The 21,541-nt window shown below is 47.8% G+C and overlaps 8 protein-coding genes across 8 annotated transcripts; 3 read left to right on the plus strand and 5 right to left on the minus strand.

Moving 5' to 3' along the window:
* Positions 1-336: 336 nt before the first annotated feature.
* On the minus strand, positions 337-3,411 carry I302_103369 (uncharacterized protein; the record flags this gene model as incomplete). The annotated part of the gene is made up of 7 exons (XM_019188738.1): positions 337-762; positions 889-1,877; positions 1,943-2,000; positions 2,066-2,640; positions 2,753-2,861; positions 2,927-3,226; positions 3,319-3,411. The coding sequence occupies 7 exons, from the start codon at positions 3,409-3,411 to the stop codon at positions 337-339; spliced, it is 2,550 nt and encodes an 849-aa protein (XP_019048300.1).
* Positions 3,412-4,715: 1,304 nt separating this feature from the next.
* Positions 4,716-8,003, plus strand: I302_103370 (uncharacterized protein; the record flags this gene model as incomplete). The annotated part of the gene is made up of 3 exons (XM_019188739.1): positions 4,716-7,625; positions 7,690-7,755; positions 7,866-8,003. The coding sequence occupies 3 exons, from the start codon at positions 4,716-4,718 to the stop codon at positions 8,001-8,003; spliced, it is 3,114 nt and encodes a 1,037-aa protein (XP_019048301.1).
* A 455-nt stretch (positions 8,004-8,458) lies between these two features.
* On the minus strand, positions 8,459-10,421 carry I302_103371 (uncharacterized protein; the record flags this gene model as incomplete). The annotated part of the gene is made up of 4 exons (XM_019188740.1): positions 8,459-8,713; positions 8,921-9,212; positions 9,398-9,781; positions 10,012-10,421. 4 exons carry the CDS (start codon positions 10,419-10,421, stop codon positions 8,459-8,461), a joined length of 1,341 nt encoding a protein of 446 aa, XP_019048302.1.
* Positions 10,422-10,763: 342 nt separating this feature from the next.
* Positions 10,764-14,230, minus strand: I302_103372 (uncharacterized protein; the record flags this gene model as incomplete). The annotated part of the gene is made up of 13 exons (XM_019188741.1): positions 10,764-11,078; positions 11,160-11,239; positions 11,314-11,514; positions 11,577-11,658; positions 11,718-11,879; positions 11,975-12,412; positions 12,472-12,644; positions 12,709-12,866; positions 12,927-13,123; positions 13,211-13,285; positions 13,380-13,530; positions 13,635-13,760; positions 13,824-14,230. 13 exons carry the CDS (start codon positions 14,228-14,230, stop codon positions 10,764-10,766), a joined length of 2,565 nt encoding a protein of 854 aa, XP_019048303.1.
* A 927-nt stretch (positions 14,231-15,157) lies between these two features.
* I302_103373 (uncharacterized protein) lies at positions 15,158-15,529 on the plus strand (the record flags this gene model as incomplete). Its single annotated transcript, XM_019188742.1, has 1 exon — positions 15,158-15,529. The coding sequence occupies one exon, from the start codon at positions 15,158-15,160 to the stop codon at positions 15,527-15,529; it is 372 nt and encodes a 123-aa protein (XP_019048304.1).
* A 468-nt stretch (positions 15,530-15,997) lies between these two features.
* I302_103374 (uncharacterized protein) lies at positions 15,998-17,332 on the minus strand (the record flags this gene model as incomplete). Its single annotated transcript, XM_019188743.1, has 4 exons — positions 15,998-16,608; positions 16,713-17,063; positions 17,143-17,242; positions 17,312-17,332. 4 exons carry the CDS (start codon positions 17,330-17,332, stop codon positions 15,998-16,000), a joined length of 1,083 nt encoding a protein of 360 aa, XP_019048305.1.
* A 502-nt stretch (positions 17,333-17,834) lies between these two features.
* Positions 17,835-19,023, plus strand: I302_103375 (uncharacterized protein; the record flags this gene model as incomplete). The annotated part of the gene is made up of 2 exons (XM_019188744.1): positions 17,835-18,582; positions 18,653-19,023. The coding sequence occupies 2 exons, from the start codon at positions 17,835-17,837 to the stop codon at positions 19,021-19,023; spliced, it is 1,119 nt and encodes a 372-aa protein (XP_019048306.1).
* Positions 19,024-19,250: 227 nt separating this feature from the next.
* Positions 19,251-21,334, minus strand: I302_103376 (uncharacterized protein; the record flags this gene model as incomplete). The annotated part of the gene is made up of 2 exons (XM_019188745.1): positions 19,251-19,977; positions 20,106-21,334. The coding sequence occupies 2 exons, from the start codon at positions 21,332-21,334 to the stop codon at positions 19,251-19,253; spliced, it is 1,956 nt and encodes a 651-aa protein (XP_019048307.1).
* Between the last annotated feature and the right edge of the window lie 207 nt (positions 21,335-21,541).

Raw genomic sequence — 21,541 nt, forward strand, 5'->3', positions numbered from 1 at the left:
TATACTCTCTATATCACTGTTACTTCTCGAATTGGATTGGTCTTTTGGCTTTTGGCCGCTAGCAAATTGTGCTGTGGTTATCTGTAGATATGGACACTTCCATTTTGGTCTTTATATCATCGTATCATATACCAATGTCATTACATACCATGTACATAATCTATCATGATGATTATAAATGTACAACAACATCAATCAGACATATTAAGCGGACCCCCATCCTTAAGATCATATCATACCTTGGTTATCTTACATTGTCCCTTTACCTTAGTCTTACACCTTCCGATCTACCCATTTACTTTGCTAGTTCTACGTTTACTTGCAACACTCGATCAATCACCCATCAACAACTTCCAAAGGTTTCAACACCTCTCCCAATCCCTTGTTGACCACGTCCAACCATCCCCCCAAATCATCCACGTTCCTGATCAATTCCTGGAACACCTGTTCCGCATCCAGATCCAAACGTAGTGGCGTGATTGGCGGTCCACCTGCATAGATATTGAACGTGGTGGCCATAGGTGATATCTGTGATGGGTGACCAGGACCGGGACCAGGGGAAGTAGGGTTCGTACTGTTCCCACTTGGGGGAGAGGACGCTGAGATGGTATGGCTCGATGGGTTGTTGGACATTGGCTGAGATTGCTGGTTGTTTAGCGATGAGAGGGGGGAGGGGGTGAATTGGAATTTGTTGGGTATGGTGGTTAGTGTGTTGGGTGAGGGGGGGAGGAGATCAGGTAGGTCAGGGACAGTTGCTGAGAGCTATACGAGGGGTGAAAGCATTAGTTTCTGGTCTGGCCCAATTATCTATATGCTTTCTTGATATTGATGAGGTAGTATGGATGATCAAGTGGACGAGATCTGGTTTGAGAAAGAACATGTACCCACCTTCAACAGATCCCTCAACCCCACCGCATGTCCCTCATCGACCCTACTCCCACTCCTACTTCGCATCATCCCAATCCCACCCCCAGCAGGACCATTCGTCATTCCTGGACCGATCGGTCTGCCCAATCCCAGTCCAGCTGCTCCCACTCCAGGGCCGGGAATATTCAAATTCTTATTTGGACTCAACAGCGGACCGTTCCCTCCTGGGTTGTCGCTTTGCTGAGCCAATGCCAAAGCCTGCTGATGAGCCTGGTTGTTCAGCATAGCACGACCCTCCATGACAGCCACACTGGCCTGTCTCATCATTTGAGGTCGGGGTGGTAAGCCTGGCATCTTATTTGGTGAATCACCTGATGGGAGAGGGATCGTCGGTGCGGCTGAATGCATCCTATTCAATGGTGGAGCCTGAACCCTTGATCCCATCCCGGACGAACCGGACGCACCACCAGGAGGAACGGGACCTTTCGATACGAGGGGGAATTGGAATCCCCTTAATCCCTCTCCCATCGATCCTCCGCCTCCGGGCCGCTTCATAGGTGGTTTAGGCCTATCTTCAGGCTGGGATCGAGACGTAGCAGAGATAGTATCCATACTCATCTTGGGTTTTAATGAAGGCAATCCTTCATTAGGCTTGGCAGTGGGTGTTGGAGCCTGTGAATCTGACAGTTCATGAGTGGGTATATCCAGAGCCAGCTGGTCCGACCCGTGAGAATGCAGATTACGAATGAACCGCTGTCGGACGGTACCCTTCGTATCTGAGTCGGGGGAGTCGGGGGGCAGGTGGATAGTCTCCTCGGGTTCCGGGCTGGGGAATCTACCGACCTGTTCGATAGAGGTCGAGCCGCCGTCTTCTGATGATTGAGGGGTGGAGGGCTGTTGCATTGCGAAAGATTGGAAGGGGTCGGGATCGGAGGATGATTCATCGTGGAATAGACGTCGGAGGGATTGTGGAGCGGGTCGAGCGGTTGGGGGAGATAGGTTCGAGAGAGCTATACGCGGAAGGGGAAGGTAACTCAGCTATGTAATTTTGCGATGAGAGGTTGGGCATGCTCACATAGATCCCCTTCTTGCGCTTTCTGGTCTACCATCATACTCATTCTTGATCTGACGGTCTACAAGAATAAAAACACACACCATCAGCCATCATACATAACTTCATATTGGTCTATTCACTTACGTCAAAAGCCCAGTCATCCCTACTAACGTCATTCATCCCATCATACTCCTCCTCATCGTCCACACTAGCCCCCACACCAGGAGCCAAGCTCTGTCTCTGCCCTCCCGATTCCTTCCAAGCCTGGTACCGTACTATCAACTCATTCAACGCTGTCAGAGGTGTCTTCTGATTATTCTTGATCCATTTCAACTTGCTCAACTCTTCCGCACCGGACCTATCGGAGGGTTCTTCATTCAAACACGCTAGGACGAAATCCCTCATATCCTTGGACCAATGATCCCCCTCTAATTTCGGTGCACGCATCTTCCGATCGGATAACATCATGATTGCCCGGGCGGCAGGTTGACCAGACATCGGTGGTTCGCCGTATGCCATTTCCAATAGGGTTATACCCAGTGACCAGATATCCGCTTTGGAGTCGTACAGACGGCCTTCGGTTACTACCTCCGGAGCCATCCAGTAGGGGGTTCCTACGAATGTAGATCGCTTAGAGGTGGAGGATTGGAGGAGGGCGGCAACACCGAAATCGCATAGGAGGATTCGGGGTGGGGAGGTGGTGAGGAGGACGTTGGCGGCTGTGTGGTACGGTACGTGTCAGTCAGGTTGTACGTTTGAGTTGTGATATGAGTTTTAGTCGTTCAGGGTTAAATGAGAGATGGGAGAGCTGTGGGATGGTAGAATGCTCACCTTTCAGATCTCTGTGGATCACCCCGTTCTTATGCAGTGCAGCCAATGCTTGTAGGACTTCTCTCATGATCAAACAGATATGCAATTCTTTCAATGGTTGTGCTCGTGACTAATACAACATGAATATCAGACATGGAAAAGTCGATCTCCAATTAGTTGGAGAGAGTCACTCACCAAAGTCCGTATACTCCCCCCTTCAGCCAACTCCATGATAATCCAAACTTTCGGTCCCTCCATCAAACTTCCATAGTACTTCACCACGTTCGGAACAGGTGTAGTAGTAGTCGATCCTCCATTACCCCCTCCACCACCCAACATCAACTGCTGCAACAACGCGATCTCCTTCTGTATATCACCGACATCGTCATCTTCCGTATCGAGATTGATGATTTTCAAAGCTACGATGTGACCCGTAGGTTTATGCTGCCCCTTGTAGACCGCTCCGTAGGCTCCTTTACCTATTATTTCGAGTTTCTACGCGACACGTCTAACTATCAGCTTCGACTTCTTCTTCGCCTTCGACAGATGGAAAAGATACGTAGGGTGGGATGCATACGTCCACTCACATCGTATATCCTATCTGGGTGGATATCCTTGGGCTGAGTAGCGAGTGAGGAGATGTATGCCTGTTCGCGTGAGATGGCATTGGGGATGACCATTTCATGGGTGTTGTCGTTAAAGGGATCGTTAGAACAGGTCAACTGTTCAAGGGATGATAAGTCGGATGCCTATGTATCGTGGTCGTGACTGATGTTAGAAGCGTTGCTGGCGTGAATCGTGATGAATGATTTTGTATGTTATAAATCGATATGTGACGTTTCAAAGTGAGAAAGAGTGAAGTCGGAAAGTGAATGAAATCTGAAAAGACAGATGCGTCTTTGTCCTTGTCGTGTTGTTTTTATCCTTGTCCCTCCGTCCATCCCTGTCCGTTGATTCCATACATACTCTTATACTCTTATCACGCATACATGCATGGGCTCCTGGAATTGTATTCATGTTCATATCCCATATATTCCATATTCTTCTTCCGTGCTCCTCTCGATCCCATCCTATATCTCATTCTTCACTCATACCTCGTCTTTCACTCTTCACCCTTGTCTCTCGGCCGGATGCTTTTATTGACTTGACTTGGCCGAGGATGCATATGGGATGTTAAAAAGGTACATGTCATCACTGGAATCAAAAATGAAAAGACTGTGAACATGTTTCGTAATCTTTCGTAATCAACCATTACAAAACAGTCCTAATCGGGGAGAGGGTACTCGTACAGTGACTTCGTCGCTCTAACGCCAAGGTTACACTATCAATCACTCTATTACTCATACACCCAAATACCCAATACCCAATACCATTCATCCCAATTTCCCAGTAACCCTTCTTCCTCTTCATAATCATCACTCGATCATCCATTGCCTAGGATCGCAAACTAAACAGTCGTGAGTATCCATCTCATTTTCAACCGTCAGAGACCCCCTCGCTCCCTCACTCCCTCTCGATCATCTTCCTCGGCGATGTCCGTGTCATCTCCTAATCGCTCGTCACCTCATCATCGCCGAGCTCCCTCTTTCTCATCAAAGGAGTATATCGTATCAGACAAGGGGATTCATCAATCAACCAGATCAGAAAGGAAGTTCATATACATATCCATACCTATGATCGCATCATTGCGGCACCATCGCCCAAAGAAAGGTGCTTGCTTTGCTTTGCCACCCCCTCTCCCCCACTCTCGGCGATGTCATGATGATGGTTATCCGGTTGATGATGCGCCCCTGCTTAACCGGATAAAAGAGAAGGAAGTCGATAATTGATGATGATGATGATCAACATGGTGGCGAGATTGATACATCGACTCGACTGTACTACACATTGTAAATACCTCAAATAGCTGATCAAGCTTTTGTCTTTCCTTCCCGATTGTCTAGTTCACACTCTACCCTGTATCCTGTAACACGACCCCTTCAACATGCCTCCTCCACCGCTAGTCTTTCACAACTCCCCTCCCCCCGATCGATATCTTTCCGATCAATCAGAATTCATACCATCTTATGCACCCGGTACTCGTCGACTTGCACAACCTATTCCTATCGATCCCATTCCTCCCACGACAGAACCTCATTCCTACTCATTAGGGTCTCAGGAGACAATCATGTCTGACATCTCAGACTCGCTCAGACCTTCCCCTCCACCTCTTACCACCGCATCCACCGCGGGCTTACCGACACCTTACACGCTCAGAACACCAGCTGTCACCTCTCGTTTCAACACTACTGCAAGACCTATCATCACTACTCCCATTAGTCCTTCAGCTGATATTACCATGGAAAATGATAATGGTAATGGATTAGTTAGGGTGAAATCTTTCCCTCACTCTGGTGATTTATTGGGATCATCAAATGAAGCTTCGACTAGCAGAAGGGCCACTCCGCCTGAGATCGATACGCATGATGTGGTCATGGGTAGTGAAGAGCAGGAAGCACTCGGAGTCCAGCAAACATCGCCTATATCACCCACTTCAGGAAGCGACGGGCACATGGAGGAAGAAGGAACTGTCAGATTAGGATCTTCAGCTCCTCGAGGATCATTAACAAGATTATTGCGCGATATCGGTAATCCCACGGAATCGTCCAGTACATCTCCTCACGTACCAGCATATATCCAACCCTTTTTGGACGATCGAGCAAGAGTCTTTGGATCGAGATGGTCCCAACCCCCTCAGTCATTGGATTCTTCCTCATCATCTTCATCGAGGAATGCGGAAATAGGATCACATCGCAGTCGAATCATCCGATCCAACTCTGATCAGGGTCAAGTCATTTCCGATGTATCAGACTTCAACGAACTAGGACCTTTACCCAGTGCCAGCGATTCCAATCGCAATGATCAATCCCTGTCTTCTCAATATGAATCTGCTCGACCACAAGCACATTTCCCTTACGCACAAAGTAGACCATACAGTCCGACTTTTTCTGGTGGATTCATGACGGGCAATTGGGGCGAAGCATATACATCCTATTCTGCTCCTCCCCCCTTGACCGAAGAACATCGAAGTAACACTGAACCATCAAGGATCGCTCCATCACGATCACAACGCCCTGCTTCACCGTCGGCCATATCAAGTGATCTCCGAACTTTACCTTCTCCCATCTCTCACACTCACTCTGGCTCTCCTTCATCAGTGGAAAGAAGATTGGATACCATCGAAGCTAGATTAGATCGCGTACGAGGTCGCAATCAACGTAGTCCAACCACACCGCCCATGCTAGCTCCTATGCACGCTTACGAAGGGATGAGGAATCGATCAAACGCCTCTAGACCTTATGATATCTCTTCGAGATCTAGGCCTTCAACACAGGTCACTGAAGACGGTTCGAGAAGACTGTCATCTACCAGAGCAGCAGTTGTCAGACCATCTTGGATGGAACCTTCCTCTGCCACTGCCCACTCACCAACGGTTCCTCCGCCGCGTCCAAGACCTGCTTTGTCTTTTGGCTGGGAATCATCGGATACCAACCCCACCTCGTCCTCCGATATTGGCAGATCCTCTCAACCTTCGACAAGAAGGGCGGCAGAGGAAGACGATGAGAGGGTATCTCCTTCATCTCATGACCTAGGTGTTCAACGAGAAAATGTCCGATCAAGATATCTCCAAGCCAGATTGAACATGCTTGAAAACGTTAGAACAGGACAATCGACATCGGCTAGAATTTCATCGCGACCTAATTGGGCACATTTACCTGCTGCACACCGACCCCATCTACCATGGTATGAAGAAGAAGGTATCTATGACCCTGATGACTCAGATCCTTCAGTATACAACCGACCCAATTGGCCAGGAAGCCGACCACCCTGGGTCAATAATGATCACCAAGATCGGTCAGACGGGAGTATCCCCTTTATCGCTGAAAATTCTCATCCGACTCAATCCCGACCAGCGAACAGAAGATGGATGTCGTTTGACGAAGGTGAGAGGGAAAGAGGACCATCAAGGACTCGAACGAACGAAGAACATCGTGCCTCGCCTTCAAACGTTGCCGAGCAGAACCCCATCAACGCTTTGAACAGGGATGTCAACGAAGTGGTCGGGAGGAGACTAAGTCAACCTCGACTTAGTGCTGAAGCGATGTCTATCGCGAGGAGGTTGAGAGAGCAACTCGGTCCAGATTGGGATGATGCCAGATTAACAGACCCGCATCCTTCAGCCAGTACATCTGGTGGTAGGGCGGCGAATGAGCCTGCTAGATCTCGAATTGGAAGTTTGTTCGGGGAAATGGACGATACCGCACAGCGCGATACATCCAACAGTACAAGTGTACAAGACCCACTAGACATGTACTTGGGAAACCATGAACGTCGGATCGCAATGAACGAATTGGCGGCTCGAAGGAGGGAACCCTTCGGCGGAGTAGGTATGGGTGCAGGTGAAGAAGCCGAGTTCTTGTTCTTGGAGAGATTACGATCCCAATTACCCCTTCACAGCCATGGTCATGGCGATGATAGTGATACTGGTTTATTGAGAATAGGGAGGAACGGGCCTGAACCTCCTCTCAATTCGCTGGGATTGTTGGAAGGAATGATGGATGTTGGATCGCCTGATTCGCCATTTGCGATTTATCAGTCGTTTAGGAGGTTCAACAGTTCCTCGGGGGAGTTGTTTGGGAATATCAAGATTACCGATGAGATGGGTGAGAAGGAACGGATGAAGATTGTTAGAGTCGTTATTAAGTCGATGGCGAGGTTACCCCATCAGCTCAAGAGGAAGGGAGCGGAAAATACGTTGAAGGTTATCAAGTACGAGGCATTCGAGGGGGAGGAGAGTAAGGGGGCGACCGAGGGGATGGAGAAGGACGAGTATTGCTCGGTATGCCATGATGACGTGAGTGCAACTGTGTTTATATTTGACAAAGTCGGTTGCTGATCGTTCGTATTCTGGGGAATAGTACGAACCCACCAGTGAGATCGCTATTACGCCTTGTAAACACATGTACCATAAAGGATGTTTGGATGTGAGTTCACTCCTACATCTGTTCCCAAATCCTTCTACCTCTGTGCACTTCTCTGTCAACATCGAGAACGTCACTTACAATTTATGTTTTTGTTTTCATATTATGATCAGACCTGGCTAAACACACCGAACACCTCATCATGTCCAATGTGCCGACGAGACCTCGCTGCGTTGAGTTACCTCACTAAGATGGTTCCAACAAAGACTCTGGAAGAAGCAATACCATTATGGATGGCTGTTGTCTCGTGATTCAGTCGGTGGACAATAATTCTTCATTTTTATCATTGTATGTGTGTACCTTTGTTCTGGTTTGGTTTAGTTTGTACGGTTTCTTTTTACTTTGTGGATTATGCGTACTGAGATGTTATTTACGAGGTACTTTTACGATTTAGATCTGTTTGTTTGTGTAGATATACGGATGTATATGTTATGACCATTTGTGCGACAATTTGAGCAGCAGTGAATTTGCTTGTGATCAGTCAAGATGATACAGTACAGACTTGCCATTGGGTTTTCATCATGAGAACATGTATGATTCGGTGCATCTACGGGCATGATTGTGTCTCACAGTCCCATATGCCTGACCTGATCTAAATGTCCTTTACTACGTACCCGGAAAGGTGACTCTTCTACAGAACTATCAAGCAACTATCATCCCCTCATCCTCTCATCTGCAGAGCCAAACTCGACACCCACTCCTCCCACTAATCCTCCTTCCCCTCCCTCACACACCTATTACACCCACACCAAAACCCATACTGTTCCCTCAACTTCACCCTCCTCTCCTCCCTCGACAATCTCTGATCGACATATGAGATCGTCAACTCGTCCCCCGGGTGAATCGTCTTCTTCACTATGATGCTGAGCTTGTTGGTTCCTCGGCTGGCGGCTGTCATAGGTGGAGGGAGGTCGGCGGGGAGGGATGTGGGTGGGGACCAGGTTTTGGGGAGGTTACGGACCTTTCAACGGAAAGAGGTCAGCTCCGTTTCTTCAGCATGGTTACTCTCCTCTACCCCACTCACTCCCCCTCTCGCCACATCATCTGCATCCAACCTCTCGTCCACTCTTCACTCTTCGCACTTCAACCCTCCTCCAGTCTATCTCATATCACACCCCTCCTTCCCCACCCAACATATACCCCTCTCCTATTTTAGCCAACCACTCACCTGCAAATTCGGCTCGCAACAATGATTCAAATGGCAATGCAGCGCGTACAATCCCCCGGAACTCTCCTGATTGAGCCCTATCAATCCCAGCAATTCCAAAAAACTATCAAAGCTGAACCATCTCTCTTCCTCCTCTTTACTCAATGGCGGGATATTCTTCTTCTTGGTGGAGAGGAAACGGTGGAATGATTTGTACGATTCTGGATCTTCATCATTTGAGGGATTGAGAGCTCGGAGGATCAGGAGATGGGTTAGACGCCATTCTTCGAGGCGCGATTCTGCGATGTACGGCCTGTGGTGGGGGTTAGCTTGGTGAATGATGAGAAGAGGAGATAGGTTCGATCATCAGATCAGACAAGATTTATTTGCAGGGTACAGCGAGATCGGAGCTTCTTGATTTGAGCTCCAGCTTAGCAGAGAGGGGACCCAGACCGGAGGATACAATCCTGTACATTCATCGATGGAGGAACAACTCACCACTCCCTCCTCTCCCCCTCTTTCGTCCGCTGACTAATCCTAGCCATAGACCCCCAAACCCTCTTCTCCACCTCCCCCGCTCGCTTTTCATCACCCAAGTCCCTATACCTTCTCCAAAGCGCTATAATCCTCGCGACCCCCTGTATATCCCTAGCTTTCTTCTGATTTATAAAGCTAAGTAGGGCCTTACATTCCCTATTCTGCCCAGGGCAGAGATAATCGTTGTGCGTGCCTTGTTCGGTCGCTTTGGAGTAGCACCGGCGATTGCAGAAGTGTGATTCGGCGCAGTGTTTGCATGGGACTGAGAGGGGTGGGTTGGGTTGGGGGAAGAGGGTTAGGCATTGGGAACACATTTCTCGGGAGGATAGGTAGGGTGTTAGGTCGCTGGTTGGGAATGGGTTAGTATTGGTCTATAGGAGATGATGAAATGGAGTGGAGTGACTGATATGTTGGAGAGCATATTTCATCTCTGTCGCTGACAATATCATGTGAGGTACAAGTACCGGGTAGTAGACAAAACCACAAGATGGGACGTAAGACAGAGAAGAAATATCCTTCAACCGCAAAGAAGAGAAAAACCTCTACTCCCATGGAAGGTAGATTCAGTCACTCACGAATCATTCGTAGCTATCCACGGTTCCTCCTGCCAAACCAGCTCCCCAACTTGCAGCTTCTCCTTAGCCACCAGACCCTTCCCCTTCCCCTGCACATTAAACATCTTCACCTTGATCTTGGGCGCTATCGACCCAATATCCAGCGAAGGATCTAATCCCGTCTTAGCTATCAGTCCATCATCTCCTCCCTTGTCCCCGTCAGCCCCACTGCCATTCCCATCCGTAGAAGTGCTAGTCGTAGTGGTAGATGGAGTGACAAACTTCTTGAATCGTTTTTCCGATACGACCCATTCTGGATGGTCGGTTTTGAGTTGGGCGAATAGCTTGGATATACCGAGAGAGGGGTGGGTTTGCCTTAGTATTTGAGCGGCGGACTTGAGCTCGTCGTCTGTTGGTGTGGGGTTGGTCATTCTGAGCTGGGCTTGTGTGTTTGTACACTATACCGTGAGCATTGAATAGATGATGAGCGGAATTGAAATGTTCATAGACGCTTTCAACTTTTTTGTTGTCAGCGAGCGAATCAAGGACGTGCCTGGACTCGATCTCTGCTCGTCGCTTCACAGCATATCTATTGTATCTCACCTGGTTCCACCGAGTACGTATTGGTCATTCGATACGATAGCATACCCAGACAAGCACTCATACCATTGCATTCCAAATATCTATTCATACTTCATACAAAAAAACACAAAGCAATCGCCTTTGAACCCATTATATATCTTTTTTTGTGTTTTCAGAAAGACTCATCTAACCTACGCAACCTCCCTAATCAAACTACTAGCCAACTTATTAATCGGATCAGGATCCTGTCTAGCCATCTCCGCGAGAGTCAAGAGCTTCTTGACGCCAATGGACAAGTCATTAACGTGCGATTCCTGTAAGATCGATAAGAGTTTCTGATGATCTTTGGACGAAGCGAACAATTTGACCTCTCTGAGACAATGATCGATACCCTCCAGGGTGGTGATGGGAGATATGGGTATGTCAGTGTCGAATGCTGATAAGACATCCATATCTGACAGGATTGATCGATTGGATGTGGTTGCTAGGATCAGGAGTCTTCGGCCCTGTACACGTGTTCAGAACCCGGAATTCAGTTATACTTCTTCGGCATATTCAACGATTGACGACGATAAACGGAAGCTTACCTTAGGTGGTCTCTTCCCGAACAACACAACCAGCGCTTGCAAGACACCGTTGGCAAATCTAGGCCCAATAGGATTCCAATCTAGTCACTCAAGACATTAGCATACTGGCCCACGATGAAAAAACCTAACAAGGGACACGTATAACTAGACTCACCAAGCAATCTCTCGATATTATCAACCACAATCACACTCAGCGGACTCTTATAACTATCTGAGAAGATCTTATGCAGCTGTGCAATCTTTTGCGGCTCAGAGAACCCGACCATACTCTCAGGCGAAATGAGCTTGATGAATGGGAAGTCCGAGGCCATGGCTATGGTGGCTGCCAGCGCGGTCTTACCAGCACCAGAGGGTCCTGTGCGATACAGATTGTAAGCTTTCTTCTCATCCCATCATCCACCGGGTCGAACAGCTTACCATGTAGCAAAGCAGAAACCAAAGGAGTTCTATCTGACTTTCTGACTTGTTCGACCAAAAGTGATCCATCATTGAGCACATCCTGCATATTATCATATTAGCTTGATCCCAAGGCGTATTACACGGCAGCTGCCAACTCACATTGACACGTTGTGAATAATGGATGATACCATTTTGAACGACCTGTTGCAACTCTTCTTCCGATACACCAAATGCAGCTTGGACTTCGTCCAAAGCATGCATGAAATCCGCTCTTGAAATCTTGATGTTTTCGACCTCCTCAAACGAAGCAACCGTTCCGACCTATCCACACAGACGTTTAGCTTATGTCTATCCTGCCATGTGCTCATTTTTTGCGCGGACTTGAGCTGGATCGAGCCTGAATCGACTGGACTCACCTTGACATGCCTATTGAACGCAAAGGACGTAGCACTCTTCGTCAAACCACCCAACTCTGCTCCCGAGAAGTTCTTCGTCAAAGCTGCCAACTCCGCCAAATCAACATCATCCGCCATAACTCCATTATTCCTCATCTTGGAAGTATGGATATTCAGAATCTGGAATCGCCCAGCTTCATCTGGCAGACTAATCTCGATGTGGACTTCTAATCTACCTGGTCGTAGCAAGGCTTCATCGATCATATCCATTCGGTTGGTCATACCGATGATCAAGACGTTGTTGAGCTGGTCTACACCGTCCATCTTGGATAATAATTGATTGACCACTGAGTCTCCTACTCCCGTACCACTGTTTGTCGAGCCTCGTTGTTTACAGATCGCATCGAGTTCATCGAAAATGATGATGTGTAGACCACTTTCATCACCTTTTTCCTTTTGCTAAACACCCGTATAGATTATTAGCCCAATCCACTCGTGTCACTGATAGCGCTACTCACCTCTTTCTCGGCATCCGCGAACAACTTCCTGATATTCTCTTCACTCTGACCGACAAATTTGTTCAAGATCTCAGGACCGTTAACAACCTTGGGTTCTCTCGCATTGAGCATTTTACCGATTTGTCGAGCCATAAGGGTTTTACCAGTACCCGGAGGACCAAACAGCAGTATACCTGAGTAGGATGGTGGTGATCAGCTGGGTCTTCATCAAGTCTAACAGATTGTCACATAGCTTACCTTTGACATGTTGAATACCTAATTTATCGACCAATCCAGGAGGGAAAATACGACTCGCGAAAGCTCTTCTGAAGATCGCTGCGAACTCTGTGTCGAGACCACCGATACCCATATCTTCAAATTTGAAGTTCGGGGCGAGGATAGCATTGGTTGGACCTCTATCAGACCAGATCAGTCAATACTTGGGCAATGTATGGGTGGAGTAAGACCAGACTTACCGTTTAGAGCTGTTCTTCAACTTGATTCCACTTCCCGGGTCTTTCACCCAGATGACTTCGGTACCTTCCATGATTATACCTGTACCGCCATCGTTGCCATCTAGGGTAGACACGGCTCTGACGGTAGCTTTGAGCTCATGCCCTCGGTAGTCGAAAACGAGTGGTTGCAATGGTGTGAGAGGGAGAGACGGGAATGCCTAGGAAGGGCCAAGAGAAAGATGATGTTCAGCTGAGTTGAACCTGGAACGACATAGCAAGCTGACGAGAAATGGGTAACCACTCACATTGATAAATGCAGCAGCCATCTCTTCACTGTCAAACAAGTCGGAAGTCTCCTTTCGTTTAAGTCTGAATCCAACCTGTTATTGTGATGAGCGATAAGTCAGTATCGTGACACTATCGTTCGAAATGACTGTACATTTGGACGGCCATTGTGAAGATATTGGTACTCACCTCCATCTCGACCGTACTAGCCCAATCTCCATTTCCAGGATGATAAGGTTCCAAATCCACCGTCTCTCCCACTGCAGATAGACCGACCCATTGTCTTATGATTTTGGACGGACCGATGTGTCTTGGTGGGAGTGTATGAGTGGGGTCTCGGCTACATCACAGCGTAGGTCAGCATGGTTGGATGGGCAGCATGAGAAAATGCGAGTGACATTGTCCAAACACTCATGTAGATTTATAGGTCGAGCTTATACTCACACAATCGAGAAGATAAACTTATTCCTCATCAACACAAATTCGACATCTTGTGGGAAGTCATTGGGATTGACGACCAATCGATTGGTCAGAGCCAGTGGGTCGGAAGGACAGGGTGCGATGTTGTACCTATTACAATTGGAGTATAAGCCATCACTTATGTACAGATGTCAAAGTACAGATCAAGCTTACATTCCTCTCCCTCCTCCACCGCCTCCTCCTGATGGTTGTTGAGGGTACCCCCTCTGCTGTTGAGCAGGAGGTTGTGAGGGTCTATACTCCGCTTTCTCCTGATAATACCCTTCATTCCCACCATATTGCTGCTGAGGTTGAGGTTGGTTTCTAGGAGGTAAAGGAGGCTGTTGTCTCGATGGACTATCATACCCATATCCTTGTCCTTGTGATTGTCCTTGTCCATATGGATCTCTCTGGACAGGGGGAGCGGGACTATGTCTTGGTGGTAGAGATGAGTAAGATCCGTTGTCGGCCGGTAATCTCTCATAAGGTGCGTTTCCAGCTGGTGCACCTCCTCCTCCTCCTGGTGCACCCGCACGTCTGGCTGCGGGTGCGTTTGGGTCGTTCCTCTTGAAGAATGACATGGTATGCTGAGCTATGGGTTGAGCAGATGAGAAGGGTAAAGATAGCTGGAGTCGTTGATATATAGATGGAGCGTCATTCCTAATCTTACTCTGTGACGTGAGCGCGGGGAGTGACGAGTGGCGTGGAGGTACAGGTTCAACAATAATTTTCTTACGTAAACTATGTGCTATTGGCGAAGATCCGACGGAATAGACCACACGACAAACCGTGACGCAGGCGCACACTCGAACGGACTCGAAGCGATCTGATTTGGTGGTGCTTGGTCAAGCGCAAGCATGTGTGGCCTTTCATGCATTCTCGATGCCAATAAGTGCTATAGCACCGACGTTGATCGAAAAATAAGCTTGATGCAGGTCCCTCCAGATTTGATTTTCACACACCCCTCTTCAAGCAGACTACAATTTCTCGCCAAAGGAAAAGAATGACTGACACGATGAAGCCATCATTCTCTAAGGAAATGCTGGGGGATCGAGACAAATAGCTGATTTTGATGGTGCACCGCTCCAAGTGAGAAAAAGGGAAAGCAGTGTACAAAGGGCACTGAGCCAGGTAGCAAGTCATAAATGACGCTTGGCCAGCTTCAAGAGATGACGTATTAGGGGCTTCTAACCTCGAGCTCGAAACGATTCTTACAACCTTTCACGTTCAACTCTTTCCTGCTCTGCTTCCTACTTCTGCTGTGCATCTCGACTCGAATTTGAAGTCGAGGTGTTTCACCGCAAAACTCCAAAAGGATTGATGCTCGACCAAATTTGACTCGACTCAATCAAAACTTTGCATGGCAATCCTCCTAAGCGAGCGGGAAAATGTATAAACGACCTAAAATTGAATGGTTCTCGTTGTCTCTCTTTGTTCAACTCAGCAAACAGTTTCTTTTCACTTTAAGTCGCGAGCTCCTGAATTTATACATACAGGTAATCTGCGCAATGAGCCAACCAGGAGACGACGATTTTAACGCGGTCTTGGCGCGAATAGCGAGGGAAAGAGCAGGTCGCTCAGAGAGCGGCACGACCAACACCGGGGGCGGTAACACCAACACCGCCGCTACAAGTAATGTCGGTGACAATGCGAATACCAACACCGGGGCTACAACTAACGCTAGTTCCAACTCAAACACCAATGCCGCCGATACTTCCAAAGCTGGGTTAGTAGAGCGAGAAATCCGTGAGCAATCTGAACAAGGACGACTCAACCAGACTGTTTATAGTGAGTTGCCCGATCTGAATAAAATTTTACTCAACGTAGACGTTCAGTACAGTATTGGCCTTTCAACAGCAGCCGAAGGTATACCATACTGACTTTGTGCACAGTGCAAAATGAAAGTGCGCGCTATCATGGGTATAATCCATAGGTCTCACCTATGCCTCCGTTTATGGCACATATCACATCCGTGAAAGTTGTGTCACATGTCAGGAGATGCGCTGATAGAGAAAGAAAGAGTCCTGTGTAATGTAGTTTGAGTGAAACCGTCGGCATGCATGCATGATGGTGATGATGATGATGATGATGAAGAAGAGAGTTGAGCCAATATCTGGATATTGTGCAGTGATTCCATCTCTCGATGGTGCAGATCGCCTATTCCGACCAGCTTAGCGTATATCTTGTCTGCATGTTGAGACGATGACGGGCCCGCGACGCAGCCGACACCGTGAGAAGAGGGTACCATCTCAGTACCAATGCGAGAAAGGAACAACCAAATAGACATACATGCTGTTAACAAACTGCTCATACTATCATACCATATCTAATTTTACTTTTCAATCGACTTAGAAAACAGGTATATAATCGTTGACCCTATCCTTGGCGTCCTGGGCAATACACTCCGCTATCCAAGTCAAATTCCTCACCTCCTGTTCCTTAAGCTTGATGAAACTGTAAAACACTGCAAATTGGAATTGTTGCAAGAAAGACTGTTTGTTAAGTTCCACATCATACTTGAAAAACTCATCTTCCAAACTTGATCCCTCATTCTCTCCCTCTCCTCCCGCCCCTCCGGAAGAAGCGGCGCCGACATTGGACTTATCAAAGAACGACTTGTACTCTGAAATATGATCTATGGCAGCCATAACCGAGTCGATATCGTCCGCTCTTGCCAATGCATTATTTCCCTCAGGGTAAAGTCTACCGATAGTGGGGAAAAGTCGGGCTCGTTGTTCCTTTGTGAGTTCTGTGCCGAACGAGTTGATCGTGATGTTCAATGTTCGTCGGTCGGCCTCGAAGGATAAGATCTTGGTCATAATTTCTGATGTGGGGGATGGGAGAGTTTGGCAGAATTTATGGAAATCTTCGAGATACGCTTTGTACAGTGAGTTTCGGATGATTTCGATGTTGAGGTCGTCTAGATCTTGGGCGGAGAGACAATCTCTGAAGTATGGGGCTGAGATTTCATCAAGTATCAGCGAAACACCCTACGCGAAACCAGTATACGTGATTTATGGAGGAAGGGGTGTGGTATGTTCTGAGGAGAGAACGACCACTCACCCAAAGGCGTCTCCACCAAAACACTATGATAAAGCTCCTCCACATTCGTCGCCACACAAAGCGCAGGCATCGTATCAAACACTCCCAAGGGATGACATCTCTCCAACAATTCATGGGTATCTCTCTCGTGCAGTGTACCCAGAGTCAACAAAATGACATTATCGATCATATAGGCATATGTGATGTAATCCATGAATGTTGCCAGAGGTTCGACAGCATTGGTTCGAAGGTAGTTGAACTCTGCTACGAGCTTGTCCGTAGCTTTGTCTGCGATTGTCGAAGTGGATAGTGGAAGGGGCTCGTTGGCTAGGAAGTTGCCGTAGTCTGTTGAGGAGAGTTGGAGTCGGAAGTCTGCGGATATCACCCATAATCTATTACTCCCCACATACGTCATATGAAACAAGAAGAGGAGAGGACATGATTCACTCACCCTCAAGGTTCTCGCATTGCGTCAAGTTGTGGTAGTTTGCCTGAGTCAGTAGGGCTCCTTTGTATCCCCTTACTACACCCTCGAGGAAACCGGTGGCGATCTGGTGAGATATCAGATCAGAATTAGCTACCAGATGATAACATTCTGATCGTTGTAACATCTTGCTCACATTGAAGCCGAGAGCCTCCATTTCTTGGTATGTGCCTACGACAGCGATGTTGCGTTTACAGGCAGATGCAGTTGGGAATCGGCGAAAGGGGTGAAACGACCTGAATGCGATTGCGATATCCCAGGATATTTGCTTTTCTGTTCCTCGTGTTCAGTGAGAGGCAGCTTCTGTAACCTGCTCGATCGGCGATGCGATGGTGATATAGTGTGAAGAGGTGTTGTACAGGTATATAAGGTATGAATGTGAACAGTATAGAGTGAATGAGTGCACGTTGAATGCTGTCGGATTGAGCATCGAGCGTTGAGCCGAGCACCGGGATGACGACCAACATATAGCAATTGTCTTAAATGGGTGGACCATTTATTGTAACCCTCACCGTATCAGTACAATAAATGAAATTTCCGTTGTGTGTCACAGTTCACTCAACATCATTATCCTCCCTCTACCCTCAACATACAGCGAAGACATCCTATCTCATCTCGTCTCAACCCAGATACCACCCTCCCATATCCGTCCGTCAGAGATGTTCATAATTACCAAAGCCTCTTCCTCCAGACTCCCTCCCCCACTCCGACACCTCATCGCCTGTGCCCACTGCCGTCCCTTCACCTCCACCCCTCCCACCCTCGTCAAAAGACCTCAAAAACCATACGAAGCTCCTCTAGCCAAGATCGATGCTTACGGTAATCGCATACCCATAGATTTTGGGCGAACATCCGATAAATCTGAACTAAGCCGTATACAGTTCCTCGAAACGCTGAGCGAGAGGAGGGGAAAGAGCAATATCGAGAAGTATGGCAATTCTGAGAAATTCGGATTAAGGCGGGGTCGGAGCAAAGGGTCAAACCATATCGATGAGGATGGGAGCGATGGGGGTTTAAGGGATCAGTTGGAAGAGGAAGATTGGAGGAACAAAATTGGAATTAAGACTTATAACGACTCGAGAACCCTTAAGGTGGGGAAGAAGAAGTTCAATAGAGCTATGGAAAGTTATCTGGAAGAGGCGAAACGACTTAATCCGAATGCCTCCCAGATCCAACTGGAGAATGAGATGAAGAAGAATCAAAGGAAGCAGAAGAAATACCCTGGATTACCTTCCCAGACCAACAACAGGATGGATACGCGGGCGACTCAGAAGAAAACTTTGATTAGGAGTCGCAGCAGATTGGATGATGAGGACGAGGGGACAAATGTGTTTGTGAAATCGCCTAAGAAGAGTTTCGGATTGTCTGCTATCACCTCTGGATCTGGATCTGGCTCACGAGATAGTCGTATGTCCTCTTCGCTTCTAATGCAATGTACTATCCAGTCTAGTGGCGGGGTACACTTAGCTGATTATAGCAGTCAAGGCAGATGATCCTTCCTCCTCAACAGAACCATTGACCAAACAACCCAAATCGCCCACAGAGTATTGGCGCCCAACCAAGAAACTCACCTACAGCGCTATGGCAGGACTCAAAACCCTCCATTCGATGGATCCAGTAAAGTTCAATAGGGAATTCTTATCTGAGAAATTCGGTATTTCGCGAGAAGCAGTTAGTAGGATCCTCAAGTCGAAATACCGTTCGAATAAGGAGTCTTCAGACTCTGATGATAACGGGTTGATCATTCCTGGTGATCTGAAGGGGACTAAATGGGATAGGAATCCTGCTAGTTCGGAGGAGATTAGTCCTGTTCCTGCGATATTGAGGACTTTTGGGAGGGATCAGTAAGGTAGATTTGATCATACGGGGAATTGTTTGTTGTACATTACATTGCATCGTACATATCTAGGGATGTTATATCATTACACTGTTCCTTAATCTCATCCGTTAAGCTATGCCAAAATGTCCATCCGAATTGCAAAAGCCCTTGTGAGGACCCACTCCTTCGGATAAGATCACATCAAGTCACCATTGTCCACCCATACCTTCTGAACCTTGACAGTACTTCAGTCAACCTATACATCCTCCGCTTTACTCCCCCCATGCTGCTTCCACCACTCCGTCCTCTCCTGCTTCCGTCCCGCATCCACCTGCTTCTTCAGTACCGCCAATTTATCCCATACAACCTCCCCATCAAGATAACACCCCTTCAACCATCTAGTAGGTTCCCCGTCTACCAACTCCATTCCCTGCTCTTTCAACTCTTCAGGCGTCTTATCGCTAAATCCCGTTCTAGCATGAAGTATCCTTCTATTATCGAAAATCACCAGATCACCTTCTTTCAACAAGAATTCAAACTTGTATTTCGGGTCCGAAAGGGATTTCTCAAACGTTTCTAATGCCTTGAACATGTTTATTTCATCCGTCGCCCTCTCCAAAACACTACGCAAGGAATCGTGCTCGTGCAAGTGCGAGACGGGACCCTTCATATCTCGGAAGGGAGGTGACCAATTGATAGAATATTGTTTGTCGTTCTTCATACCTTCCCTTCCTTGCGATGGGGCAATGACAGGGTGAGGATACCTCAAGAGGTGATTATCGTTGTCATACACGTAGGGTATCTGCACCTGTTGTAAGCGTCGGAATGTGTCGTCTGGGAGGTCATGGGCGACTTTGAAGGAATCGACGAAATAGGATGTACCCCCGTTAACCCGGTTACGAAGACAATGCAATGCCTGGAATCGCGGTGGGGACGAGAAGTATAGGAGGTCCATGTGTAGGCCGAGGTCGAGGTTTGTATAGCTAACATTAAGATGCAAAACAGCGATATGTCAGATTCCAATCCATCGCTAGGGTTGCGCCACGACTTGCGAATTCACGTAGAGAGGGTCCGCTATTGGATCAAGCTCTGTGAGGTAACATGCACTCACGCTACATTCTTGCTCTTCTTCATACTCTTTACATTCCAAGTCTCGCCATAAAACGTATTTCTGATCTCGCCGATATACCCCATGACCTTCCTCAAATGACATTCCTCATCCTCAGTGGGGGAAGTGGGAACATTCTCAACAATCACCAATCCAAACTTCTGGAGCTGTTCCAACATCCCCAGTAAGGCAGCGGGATCTTTACTCTCGATCTCTTCGAGCGGGATCCTCAATTTGGGAGAATTGGCGATTTCCTTCGTGTCCCATAGGGTCCTGTCGAATATGGGGGGCTGAACTAATACCTCCTGATAGAATGGTCTATCCGTTAATAGACGTAGTTTGAATTTCGTAAGGTACGTGGCATGTCCTTGACCATCGCCTTTCCAAGTGATCTTCAGACCCTTTTTGACCGATTTATTCTTCGGATTGGATATATCCGCCGCTTCTATCAGCGGCCTAACACCCTTCCGCCCATCGGAGGAAGAAGGGTAGGCTTCCCTCATAGCTTGTCCAGTGGTGAAATTCTTCTGGGAAGTCGAAGGGTCCCTACAGATCTTGCAGGTACATGAATCTCTCAGTCTCCCCCAGCTTATCACCCCAGATTTAACCCTGGGGGACTTGAACACTATGAAACCATCGTGAAGCTGCACCGACTCTTCATTACCCAGATCTATAGGTTTGTACACCAGCTCAGGACCCGTCAGGACTCTTGGAGGCTCAGATTTCGATTTGAGACGACGGATGGTCCGGATTGTCCGGCCGCCCTTCCGTGGGTGGGATGTGGGTTCGGCAGGTTCAGTGGTGGATGAAGGTTGATGTTCGATCTGAGATGTGACGGAGGCTCGGAAGGGCTCTTCAGGCTCGTCAAGATCTGCTTCAGATACCGTATAATTCTGGGCATAAGGGTTGGTCTTGAGGACCGGTCGAGGGAAAGCTAGTGGTTTGGGTGGTACGGACGACTGAGCTTGGGATGAGGACGACTGAGAAGCAGGAGATAGTCTTGGAGGGTTTTTGTGAGTTGTTGTGAGGAGGTCACCCTCAGCAGCGAAGGAAGCTAGGTTGGCGCCTCGAGAATAGGAGGATCTACTTGAACCTGAGTGTTGAGGGGGAGAAGGGGTTTCTGAAGTGCTTTGAGAGCGTGTTTGGAGCAAGCGAGATTGAGGGATGGTCGAGGGGAGGAAGCGAGAGCGTATTGGTACGCTGATCAAGCTGGTGGGTCGACGGGGTGGCATGCTGAAGGGTGATATAGAGGTTTGTGGGAGAGAGCAGAAGAACAAAAGAGAGAGAGAAGGAGGGAGATGTTCTTGGTTTAATCGTTTAATCAGGGTCAATCTCTCTTTCGCTAATCTCCGGTTATTATTGTATGATTGCCACGTGGGAAAACAACGTCAACGTTCACGCAACATGGTCAGTGCGCTATATATAACCTCTCATCCTCA

This window comes from Kwoniella bestiolae, chromosome 2 (assembly GCF_000512585.2).
Source record: "Kwoniella bestiolae CBS 10118 chromosome 2, complete sequence".
Lineage (NCBI taxonomy): Eukaryota > Fungi > Basidiomycota > Tremellomycetes > Tremellales > Cryptococcaceae > Kwoniella > Kwoniella bestiolae.